The sequence below is a fragment of the Tachyglossus aculeatus genome, chromosome Y2, assembly GCF_015852505.1.
Source record: "Tachyglossus aculeatus isolate mTacAcu1 chromosome Y2, mTacAcu1.pri, whole genome shotgun sequence".
NCBI classification, from domain to species: Eukaryota; Metazoa; Chordata; class Mammalia; order Monotremata; family Tachyglossidae; genus Tachyglossus; species Tachyglossus aculeatus.
In genome coordinates this window covers 3656120-3669064 of record NC_052094.1, presented here as the reverse complement: position 1 = coordinate 3669064, position 12945 = coordinate 3656120, and the positions used below count along the sequence as shown (strand labels likewise).

Genomic DNA, 12945 nt, shown 5'->3' with positions numbered 1-12945 from the left:
CAGAATCACTATTGAAACCTTAATTTTACATTTTACTCTGGTTTAAAATGCAGTCACAGTTTTTGATTCACGATAGTATTTGCTACACGCTCACAGCAAGAGACGTGGGGGAATTGAGCTTTTTTTAAGATTGGGGAGCAAGTAACTCCTCACTTATCTGGTGGTCTTTTACAGCAGATAGCCCTCTCATGGGTCTTGTTTTTTTTAAGAAAAGGGTCTTCCTGGGAATGGCCAAGCCTCTCCTCACGAGCTGATGTCTTCGTTTTAGTGATCAATGAGAGGAAAAGGATGTAAAGTGCTTCTTGTGAAAATGACCAAAATAAAAACATTTAATGGCAGAGATGAAAGTCTTTGATGGGTCATCTCTAGCAAGTTTCATCTCAATTGCGTTATGTTTGCTTTTGGAAAAAGCTGAAATCTTTCCATGCTTCTCGTCAATCTCCTACCATTATTTAATGGCTTTAGCAGCAGGGTTGAATTTCCCCTCTCCCACCAACAATCTTTTCCATCATTGGTCTGTAAACCTGTGCAAAAAGGATTAAAAAATAATAATCATCATCCAAACCCAAAGTTCTCCCCATTCTTGCCTGGACAAGCCGTGGTGGTGGGGGCGTGGGAGTGTGGGGAGGGGTTTACATGGATCTGACACCATTGACTGTGGTGTTGTCAGGCAGCCGATCGCCCATAGCAACCACATCGTGGAGGTCCAAGTAATCCTTGAGTTCTGAGGTGGTGGGCAGAAGGGGCTGCTCGCCCCTCTGGTGGGGCAGGAGGGGCTGCCTGGTGTAGTGTTCACCGTTGAAGGTGTTTTCGGGGAGGTTTTGGTTCTTGCTTTCGGGCAGGAGGAGGATGCAAATGATGCAGATGAGCATGCAGCAGGCGAAGATCACATGGTGTAGGAAGTAGCCTTTCTGGTTGTGGAGGTCCATGATGGGGGCGGTCATCATGCCGAACCCAGCGCTGGCCAGCACCAGGCCCAGACCTCCACACCTGCAGGGAGGGCAGGAAGCATGGGGTGGCTGGTTGGAGGGGGGCTTAGTTGGGCCGCTCTCGGCTTTGTCAGTTACTGCTGGATTTGCCCTGGGGTGGACTGCCTGAGAGCCAGAAAAATTTCCCCGACTCACTCAAGTGGAACAAGTGCTCCTGTGGACTCTAAGGACTTACCGCATACTAGGCACTGTGGTAGATGCAACACAAGCAGATCAGACACCCCTGTCCCTCGTGGAGTTAGAGGAGGAGACAGCAGGGTTTGAATCCCCACTGGACAGATGAGATAACTGAGGCCCAGAACTGTGAAGTGACTTGTCCAAGGTCATACAGGAGGCGAGTGGTGGAGTTGGGATTAGAACCCAGGCTCCCCAAAACTTCCCACTTGGCTAGGCTGCTTCCGGGGAGTGAGAGAGAGAGGCTGGTTTCTACAAGGGACAAGTGGTAAGAGCATCGGATTCCGCCACTGACCAGCTGAAGTAAGGGCAGCACAGTCCATTGGCAGTTAAGTATTGAATCTCCTAACAGATCTGTTGAGTGACCACGACACTGACAAAGGCAAGCCATTAGTCCAAATAGATTTTCATTTGTTGTGTTGGTGCTTTTGCTAGTGGAGGACTGCAAACCTAATTTTTCTGGGGTGTGAATATTGTAAAGATTGGATGTTCTTGATTTTTATACACACGTAGTTCTCCTGACTTGGCATTATGATTATTTCTGATAGAATAATAATATTGATGGTTTTTAAGTACCAGGCACTGTCCTAAGCACTGGGGTGGATACAAGCAAGCCAGTTTGGACAGTCCCTGTGCCACATGGTGCTCAGCATCTTAATCCCCAGATAAGGGAACTGAGGTCCAGAGAAGTAAAGTGACTTGCTCAAGGTCATACAGCAGACCAGTGGCAGAGTGGGGATTAGAACCCATGACCACCTGAATCCCAAGCCTGTGCTCTATCCACTATAATATGCTGCTTCTCCAAGCAATATATATGTGGAACACTAGCCTAAATGCTGGGAAAGACAATAGGTGATAATTCTGTAACTATCCTTAGCCTCCAGTGCTCACTGACTAAATGGAAGGAGACAGGGGAATCCATGGTAGAACACAAGGAGAGCAAGAAGAATAGCGGGAAGACAGCAAAACAGCCAGAGAAGCGACTCTTTGTCCTGGCTGCATGGAAGAGTGCTCAGGGGTCTCTTTGGCCTCTACTCCATCCTGACCTCCGCCAACTTCTACCACGAACAGCGGTAGATTCCGCCTGTTCTGTTCCTGTGGGACAGGGCTCCTGTCCCAGGGGCAGCAAAACACGCCAACAACAGCTCAGCCATGGGAAAGAGCACCCGGGGAAAGAGCGGTGGCCTAGGAGTCGACTCCCCAATTCTAGTCCTGTTTCAGCCATGCCAAGGTGCGTCCCTTGCCAATTGCTTAACCTTTGTGGGTCTCAGTTTACTCACTTGTAAAATGGAGGACAAAATCAATCTCGAGTCTTAGGTGGGCCGGGACTGTGTGCAATGGAAAAGCCCAATAACAATAGTTTTTAGTTTACAATAATGATAACCGGGGGGCAGGCGCCTTGTAAGTTAGCCTCCACTTTTGGGGTTCCATATAGGGCTGTGACCAGGGCAAGCACAGTTGTCCTTTGGCCAGCAGGCACCATTTCCTATGTCTGAAGCAAAGCAAAAGCAGTCAGTCAGTTGTATTTATTGAGCACTTACTGGGTGCAGAGCACTGTATTCAGCACTTGGGACAGTACACTACCACAAGAGTATAGTACAACATGTACTGGATTGCGGTACCTTCCCAGAGGAAAAGCTCTCCACAAAATGGGTCAGGTTGGGTGGAGGCCCAATAGGACAAAGGCATGCTGGAAAAAACTGTTCCAAAGTGCTGTATCCTGAAAGGTTGAGAACTCAGAAATGTTGAGTTCTTTTCCAGTGACTTAGGTTGGTGCAGAAAGGGCTTTTAACCTCTGGACTCTCCTGCAAGTTATCATTGGCTGAAAACACTGGATCGGGCACTATTCGTGGGTAAAAACAGTGCTCAGCTAGGGGCAAGCAAATGCTAGAACTGAGAGAGAAACGTAAAGAGGTGAGTGGCCATTCGTAAACCAAATTGTGTCTAGAAGGGTAGGAGATTCCAGACAAAGGTGACTAAGAACACGCTGTGCAATTATTCTAACTACTGTACTATCTGAAATTTGAGTGAGTTTCAGCTGAGAGCAATACTATTTTGGGGAAAAAATTTTTAAGAGGTTTCCCCTCTTACAGAGGCCATAAGAAAACAATCAGTTTCAGAGGAAATTTTTAAGCACCTAGTACAGTGCACACGCACAAAATGGGGGGCTTAACAAATGCCACCACTCCTTCTGTTACCAGTCAGGCACTGTGTTTCTCTGTTTAAGGACACTGTACGTACAATACACAAACATGTTTTTCCCCTTTGGAAATTCCCCAATTCTGTTGAAAAAAAACCCTAAGTGATGCCACTGCTAGGCAGGATGAGATCATTTCAGCAGCATAGGGTGGGCAGTGCTGATTCCCTCGTGAGGCATCGGCTTCTGATCCTCATTCCTGCTTCCTCTCCTGGAGCTGCTAACTTCGACTTTTTGCCCTTCTCTAGTATGCCACTAGAGAGCAGGGTGCACTCGTGTGTACTTCTGAGCAGAACAAATGATTCCAATGCAAAATGATTTAATAATAATAATGATGATGGTATTTGTTAAGCACTTACTATGTGCAAAGCACTGTTCTAAGCAATGGGGAGGATACAAGGTGATCAGGTTGTCCCATGGTGGGGCTCACAGTCTTCATCCCCATTTTACAAATGAGGTAACTGAGGCCCAGAGAAGTTAAGTGACTTGCCTAAGGTCATACAGCTAACAATTGGGGAGTGGGATTTGAACCCATGACCTCTGATTCCCAAGCCCATGCTCTTTCCACTGAGCCACGCACAGCAGGGGTGACCTTGATATTCTGGAGAGGAGGCTAGCAGGCACCCAAAGTCAAATGGCCCTGAATCTCTCCTAATATCAGGCCACTGTCTGTAGCGGTGCTTCTTATGTGCTTACTATGGAGTCACTATGGGTCAGAGACAACTTGACAGCATAAGACAAGACAATGTGTCAAGCACTACTCTAAGTGCTGGGGTAGATGGAAAATAGTAAGGTTGGACACAGTCCCTGTCCCACATGGAGCTCATGTGAACCCCCACTGGGCATATGAGGGAACTGAGGCATAAAGACGTGTTAAATGACTTGCCCAAGGTCATATAGCAGCAGAAAAGATTTCACTCTATTCACCTGCTTACAGAAGCCCTGGAAGTGTAAGGTGGTTTTTTTTTCCTTAAACATCTACTTCATTTAAAAATGGTTTTTAAAGCTCTAAAATTCATATAGAGCTTCCTTAGTCGTAACAATTGTTATGGGCTCTGATGTTGCTTTGTTTGCACAGGTAGTCAAGTATTCTTGCTAAACTTCTGAAGTTCAGCAACAAAAATGATCTGGATGTTTAATTTTCTAAATGTAATTAAGTGAATAAGAATAAAGTATGCTTTTGCCTAAGTGGCATAATATCATTTCATGGGCATTAAGTGCTTAACAGGCTCAATAAATACCATCGATGGTGATGATACTAGGCACAACTGCATTCCACTCGCCTCCACAACCCCATGAAGTGGTGAAGGGCACATTACTATACCTATTTTACAAACGGGGAAACTAAAACATAACAAGGCTAAGGGAATTGGTCAACTAGGAATAGAGCACAGAATCTTTACCCCAAGGGCGTACTGCACCTCATCCACGGTGGTGGTGAATACAGAAAAAGAAACTCCTCAGAGAAATCATCTGTTAATTCTATAAGAGTGAAATTGTTGTGGCAGATTCAAATGGGGATTAAATATCGGTCCTCCTTTAGGTTGTGTGCCCTGTGTGGGATAGGAACTGTGTCTGATATGACTGTATTTTTCTCAGCACTTAGAAAAGTAAGCACTGAACAAATCAGTGGCTCCTAGTAGTATTTTATTAAGTGCTTACTCTGTGCAGAGCACTGTACTACCAACAATAATTATTGTGGCATTTGTTAAGCGCTTATATGCCAAGCACTGCATTAAGCACTAGGGTAGATACAAGATAATCAGGTTCTATATGGGGCTTTAAGTTGGCGGGAGAACAGGTATTGAATCCCCACTTTGCAAATAAGGGAACTGAGGCACTTCTCTGTGCCTCAGTTCCCTCAAGGGACTTTACCCAAATCTGGTCAGCTCAACCTTCATAACCTTGCTAAAATTGGCCTTTCATCTCCATCCAAACTGCTACCATGTTAATCCAAGCACTTATCCTATCCCAGCTTGATAAATGCATCAGCCTCCTTACTCACCTCCCCGTCTCCTGTCACTCCCTACTCCAATACCCACACTTCACTCTGCTGCCTGGATCATTTTTCTACAAAAACCTTCAGTTTGTGTTGCCCCACTCTTCAAGAACCTCCAGCCCAACCACCTCTGCATCAAACAGAAACTCCTTACCATAAGCTTTAAAGCACTGCCTTTTAGCTTCTATACTCCTGCTCTAGACAAAGCCAACTCTTGGTCCTGAGTTGAGGTAAAGCATTTCCCTTCTGCCCCAACACAACTCCTTCTCACAACCCTCCCGCTTTCTCCCATAGTTAGGCAGTCCCAACTCTTGCTGGGTTTGAAGGGCACCAGGGAGCATTTCTTTGGAAAACGAAAGGAGCTGTCAGGGTTCGACTCCAATTAATTCAGTCCTACACTTGTGGCCCTAGAGGCCCAAATCATTTACCCAGGAGGAGGAAGGGGGGAAACTATGTTGGTGGATAATATGCCTCTCCTCACACTTACCAGAGAAGGCCAAAGTACTCTTCACTGGCCTGGCAGAGGGAGCTTCCTGTTACCCCACCAGCTTTGGACCCAGGTAACCCAGGCAACCCCAGACCTTCTCCTCCCCAATCCATGGGCAATAGGGCTACTTTGGCTAATTTTTCACTTGGGGCATGGGGGTGATGTTGGGGTAGTGGGTTTTGATCAAATATGGAGAAGAAAACTGCAGGGCCCTATGGGAGAGACCATAAACTTGGGAATCAGGGCACCTGGGATTAGAACCTCTGCTATTTGCCTGCTAAGTGACCTTGAGCAATGACTATCCCCACCGTCAAAACCTTATTGAAAGCATGTCTCTTCCAAGCGGCCTTCTCAGACTAAACCCCACTTTTTCTCATCTTCCACTCCCTTCTGCCTCACCCTGGCTTGCTCCCTTTGCTCTTCCCCCTTCCCAGCCTCACAGCATTTATGTACTACATATCTGTCATTTTATTTAGTTGTATTGATGTCTGCCTCCCCCACTGTAGATTGTAAGCTTGTTATGGGCAGGGAATGTCACTGTTTATTGCTTTACTGTACTTTCCCAAGCGCTTTGTACAGTTCTCTGCACAAAGGAAGCACTCAATAAATACAATTGAATGAATTTCTCTGGGCCTCAGTTTCCTTATGTGTCAAAAGGAGGTTGAAAATATGGTCTCCCTCTCCTTTAGACCATGAGCCCCATAAGAAAGGAACAGTGCCTAACCTGATGAACTGTGGGTCCCCAGCACTTAGTATAGTGCTTGGCACACAGTAAGTGCTTTAACAAAATACCACCACCACATCACAGATGGGGCAACTAACCCACCGGGGTTTGAACAGCCAGCCATGACCCCCAACCATGTCCCCTAGAGTTCACCCAGGCTGCCCAATGGACCTGGAGCCAGGCTGGTGGGCTGCTTGTCCTCAGGTACCAGGAGCAGGAGGATCCCCCAGCACCACTGCAGAGTTTGGTGAGGGGAAATCTGCAACAAACAGCAGCCACTTGTGGCAAGCAGCGGGAAAACTCTGACCAGCCTCTCACCTTTCCTATGGGTTCTGATCATTGTCTGGCCCTGGCAATGCTCAGAACCCATAGGAAAGGTGGAGACCCCTGAAATAATCAATCAATCAATCAGTTATATTTATTGAGTGCTTACTGTGTGCAGAGCACTGTACTAAGTGCTTGGGAAGTACAAGTTGTTCCCTTGCCCAAATCTGAACTGCTGGGCAGCAGCAGCAGGCTCTGAAATCTGGGAGGGATATTCTCTGGATTTCTGAATAACACTTTACCTTCACTAGCCGCCTCTCACCAAGACACCAATGTCTTTAGGACCTCTTCATCTTAGACTTTTTTCTTAAACATGGTTTTTGTTAAGCACTTACTCTGTGCTAGGCACTGAACTAATTGCTGGGGCAGATAGAAGAGAATCAGGTTGGACACAGTGTCCCATATGGGGCTCACAGTCATAATCCCCATTTCATAGATGGGACAACTGAGGCCCAGGGAAGTTAACTGACTCACCCAAGGTGACAAAGCAGACAAGTGGCAGAGCCAGGATCAAAACCGAGGCCCATGCTGTACCCATGAGGCCACACTGTGTCTTTGCCTTCTCTTGAAGTTGGCTACCAAATAGCCCGGTGACTCCCCTTCCCCTTGCAGTCATGGAGTTCCCATTGTCTTCCCCTGAAAATCATCCCAGCCTGTGTGTCTACAGTGACTTCACTATCTGGACAAATTTCCTGGCCACTGGCCTCAGGGACTAGCTAATTAGGCCTAGACTGGACTACCTTGACTTAAACTGAATGCATTTTTCAACCCAAACCCTGAACTTTCTGTCCTTTCCCTCTCCAGTCCTTACTTCAATCTGCCACCAGGATTATTTTTCTGAAAAACCATTTAGTCCATATTTCCCCTCTCTTAAGATCCTCCAATTGTTGGCTATCACCTCTGCATCAAACAGAAATCCTTTCCACTGGTTTTAAGGCACTCACATAGCTCTCTCCCTCCTTCCTACCTCACTGACCTTGTACTACAACCCAAACTACACACTCTGTTCCTCCAACGCCAACCAACTCTGTTACCTCTATCTCATCTATCCCTTATCCACATTCTCCCTCTGGCCTGGAACTCCCTTGCCCTTCACATCCAACAGACCACATTCTCCCCAACTTCAAAACCCCACTAAAGTCACATCTTCATAAGGCCTTCCCCAACTAATCCCTCATTTCCCCTCCCTCTCACCTATGCACTTGGCTGTGTAACCCCTCGCCACTTGCATATTTCCCTTACTTGTAATTTATTTAAATTTACAGCTACATGGTGGACTAAGCTCCTTGTGGGCAGGGATCACATCTACCAACTTAATTTTGTTGTACTTTCCCAAGCACTTAGTACAGTGTTCTGCACACAGTAAGCACTCAATAAATATCATTGATTGTCTGATTCTTCTACTTAGATGGTGAACCCTCTATGGGCCAGAGAATGTGTCCAACTTGATTATCATGTTTCTACATTACTGCTTAATTCAGTGCTTAGTAGGCTTAATAAATATCATGATTATTAGTATTATTTTGTACAGCTCTCTTAGAATTCCAGGCAGGGGCTAAAGGGACAGAGGGGAAGGCACCTCACAGGTTTGTGGCCTTACCGTATCACCATCGGCGTGATCTCTGCGCAGAAGAAAACGCTGAGGCTTCCCACCACATGGGAGGCAAACATACCGATGATGGAAAATGTGGTGGAGAATTTCTCCCTGATGCTTTCAGTCATCCCTAAGGGGAGGAGAAGCGGGGTGAGGGGGGGGGGGGGGTGGGGGGAGAGAGAGAGAGAGAGAGAGAGAGAGAGAACACACACACCAGTGTGAACCACACAACCATTTAGGGGGGCATGCAAGAGAGAGCAGCTCCCTTGGAAATCAATGCAGATGTCATGATTTATATGGGCAGATGCCTCAGCAACAGTCCGATTCCTGGGGCTCCCCTCCCAGACTACAGCACTTGAGTGCCTGAAAGCCCAATCCTCGCCCAGCGCCTCTTATGCTGGAGTGGAGGGGGCAGGACCCTTTCCAGGGAAGGATCCTCCAACTGTTTTCAAATGTGTTTGCTTCATTTGTGATCCCAGGTAGACTGGTTGAGACTATCTAGTAGGGTGCCACTTCTAGCCTTGATTGGTTACCAAGTCCTTCTCACCCATTTGTCCCTTTTGAGATTGTGGCGCCTGCCCTGAAAAGGGCATTGCAAAGCATAGCTGGGGCTTTGCCCACCACTAGAGCATGCTGGGTGGCCTCATGCCCATGCAAGGGCCTGCCGAAGCTGGGAGTTGGGGCTAGGGCCTGAGGCCTGAAGCTAGCATAAGCACTGGAAAAAGCCTGGGGGAGGTACCCATGCGGGACGGGCAAGATCGGGTTGCTGGCTAAGGAGGTTTAGCCAACAGGGCCAAGGGAGAGGTGGGCTCTCGCCCTCATGCTGAAAGCCTGATGTATGGGGAGAACAAAGTCTTATGAAACGGGGGACCATCCAGCTTTGCAGGGGCCGGACTTCAAGCACTGCATAGCAGTACCTGGGAATCTGCTATGAGGCCATCCATGGAGCCACTAACTCGGAGAAAGCAAGGATAGGTAAGCCGTGTTGGGCAGGAAATGGGAAAAGTCAAGTAGGTGTTTTGGGGAGATGACAAGAGATGGGGGACACAAGCAGATATTAATATTTCCCAACCTGCGGTAGCCTGTATTGGGGGCACTTGTAAATAGAAAAAGATCACCATTAAAAGGGAAAAAAATAAGATTTATGTTTTCAGAATCTGTACGTGGTCTGAATGCAACAGAGAGAAGATGGAGCTACATGCATGAATGTAGCATGTCGGCACTTACCTGAGTCTAGATGATGACTGTATTTTCCAATCACTAGGTCCACAGAAAAAGGTGGGGGAGGGGGGGAGTGGAGGGATGGAGACAGAGAGAGGAAGCCCATTATTGGGGGGGTTGACCATATCTAAGGCAGCAATAGATTCCTCTCCATGCCATGCTCTGTGGGATCATTTTTTCCTGACCTACACGGAGGGGCATGCAGATTGCCAGTCTGACTCCCAGCCAGCCAAAGCACAGGCTTCTAACAAGGGGTGATAATGAACCCAGTGATGAAGCATTGCCTAGCACGAACATTCACCCCTTGACCAAACAAAGGCCTTTTTGTTTGGTGGCCCTCTAAAGTGTTTCCCCACCTTTTCCCAAATGAGTGGCCCGTACGGTTAAGGAGGACACCCCAGAATCCCCGGCCCAAGCAGGCTTTGCGTCCCATAACATGATCCAAAAGCAGTTGCTGACCTGCGTTCAAGTGTAGTGGCCAGAACTGCATGGGCTGAACTAGCCAAATGGCATTTTTAGGAGCTCAGAACGAGAGCCACAGAAAGTGACTTCCCAAAGCAGACAGTGCCCTGTTGAGAATCTAGAAAGGGGCTTGGAATCACCTCGTCCCCCCACGCTAATCCCTTTCCTGCCTCCTGACTGCCTGGCGTTCCCCCGAGCAGCTCACTCCAGTCCCTGGCCTCATCCAAGGGGAAACAGGAGCAGCATAAGGTCCCCATACGTATTCTTGGTGATGGTGGGGCCATCACTAAACAGGACAAGGTCTCTGTTCATTCATTCACCCATCAGGGGTCCAAGACTCTACCGAGCTGGCTTACTGAACTCGGCTGATGAATGACTTTCCAGGTTCCGTTTTCAATTCTGCATCCCCTCATAGGGAATTCTAGGTTCCAGAATGGAGATGGAAGAAATCAGGAGGTTTACAGGAAACCAATTTGGGGGAGGAAGGGGCCCATCCGAGGGAGATAGAGAAGATCGGGCCCTTCCCCCCACTTTCTTTCCTGAACACTTTCCACAGTTTACAGAAGAAAGAAAGGATACGTTGTATCCTTGCCCTCTATCTGGTAAAGGCAAGCTGTCCTGAGAGAATGGAATTCAGGGCTGCAGAATCCCCATGGAGCTTACGTCCTGCTTCCTTGAGAAGGAAGCAGCACAGACACAATCAGAAGGGCTGAACTCTTCCTCCTTTGTTAGCCACTTAGGAGGAAGGGGAGGCATTTGCCGGAGATGCTCATAATGAATGAAAAGAGGAAGAAATATCTTCAGAAAGTTAGAAGAGCCTCTGCTTTCCATCAGGTGTTTCAGAGGCAATGACTCACTGCTGTTTCTCACTCAGTTACCTTGCCCCTGCTACTTTAAATCATTGTTCTCCTACTACAACCCAGCCTCCACCCATAGCTCCTCTAGTGCCATCCTACTCATGGCACCTTGATCTCATCTATCTCTTGCCCATGTCCTGCCTCTGTCCTGGAATGCCCTCCTGCTTCATATCCTGCAATTACTCTCCCCACCTTCAAAGCCTTATTGAAGGCACATCTCCTCCAAGCGGTCTTCCCTGACTAAGCCTTCATTTCCCCTTCTGTGTCACCCTTGCTCTTGCATTTGCTCCCTTTATTCACCCTTCCCTCAGTCCCAACAGCACTTGGGTATATATTTGTAATTTATTTATTTATATTAATGTTTGTCTCCCCCTCTTGACTTTACACTTGTTGTGGGCCGGGAATGCATCTACCAATTCTGTCCAACTTGTACTTCCCAATCACTTAGTACAGTGCTCTGCACACAGTAAGCGCTCAATAAATATGATTGAATGAACAAATGAATGTTGCTGTAGTGTACTCTCAAGTGCTTAGTACAGTGCACTGCAAACAGTAAGTGCTCAATACATACAACTGTTTGATGGTTTCTTCCACCTATTTAAAGAGGCTACTTTGGCCATGCCTCTGAGTAAGAAACTGGGCTACCCTGTCCTAGGGTGGGGCGATTTCCCAAGAGAGGGGAGGCTAGGGTAGTCAGGTCAGATGCAGCCCCCACTGACCTCCCCATCTCCTGATGCATGTGCCCTTCTTCCCCACTATAGCCTAGAGGCAAGCAAGGGGCCAGCCAGCCACTGAAGATGCCAGCTGTATGACCATAGCAAGTCACTGATTTCTGTGTGCCTTAGTTTCTTCATCTGTAAAAATAGGGATTCAGCATCTGTTCTCCTTCATTTCCTTAGACTGTGGGACAGGGCTTGTGTTCTCTCTGATTATAATGATTCAGTGCCAGCTCTTAGCACAATACTTGCCTCATAGAAAGTATTTTTTAAAAATACCACAACTGTCATTCCTATCATGCCAGGCAGGCAGCGCAGAACCTCAGGCGGAGTGAAGTGGGAAAGGCTGCAGTGGCTGGCAGGGAGACATGGCAGACAAGAGAGTCTAGGGAGAAGGCTGCGGGTGGGGGTCGGAGCTGAAGGCAAGGCCAGGCAGCACCCCCTTGGCACCTCCAGTCTGGTTTCAGTTTCCAGCCGGCACTGATCCCACCCGCTTCAGCCCATCACTTACGGTTGAGGAGGCCGAGCTGCAGAAGAGAGGCCAGTGCCTTTAGGATCATGAAGAGTAGCAGGCCACCCCTGCGCCCCAGGAACCTAACAAATGGGCACATGGCCAGGCAGGAAGCCAAGGCGATGCCCGCCATGGTATAGTAGTCAGCATAGAAGTTGTTGAGGATCATCACCTTGGTCTCATGGCCCATCATGCTCCTGGCAAAGCAGTGGTGTATTCCAAACCCAGTCAGCCTGCGTGAGACAGGAAGTAGAAGAGCAGTCTGTCAACAGTGTTCCTATGCCTGCTACTCTCAGAGATCTGGGCCGAGCAAGCAGCATCCAGAGAGACCAAACTGGAACTCCATCCCTCGGGAGCAGCAGGAGGAAGTGTTTCTGGTTTGGCTTCCATTAGGCTCCAATCCTCTGACGCCAGCCTCTCCAGCCCCTTCCACCTTCACTCACTCCTGTGGCATCTCATTGCTTCAGCTCAGCTCAGGTAGAATGGTTGGGTTGGGTGGATGTACATGCTGAGAGGCAGCAGAGATGAGGCGGGTTGTGTGGGAGGGGATGGTGGGAAGTAGGAAGAGGAGAAGGGCGGAGGGAGGAGGAAAAGGAGGAGATAGTGTGGCCTAGAGGAGCCAGGATACTTGGATTCTAATCCTGGCTCTGTCACTTGCCTGCTGTGTGACCTTGGGCAAGTCATTTCACT

General features: G+C 48.0%; 1 protein-coding gene across 1 annotated transcript in view; it reads right to left on the bottom strand.

Moving 5' to 3' along the window:
- Nucleotides 1–12945, bottom strand: part of SLC22A23 (solute carrier family 22 member 23) — a 133029-nt gene continuing 120084 nt past the window's right edge. Inside the window, 4 exon segments of the mRNA XM_038768112.1 lie at nt 1–990; nt 8495–8618; nt 9716–9748; nt 12256–12488. Of these exon segments, the coding sequence (XP_038624040.1) occupies nt 633–990; nt 8495–8618; nt 9716–9748; nt 12256–12488 (748 nt within the window). The 3' untranslated portion in view covers nt 1–632.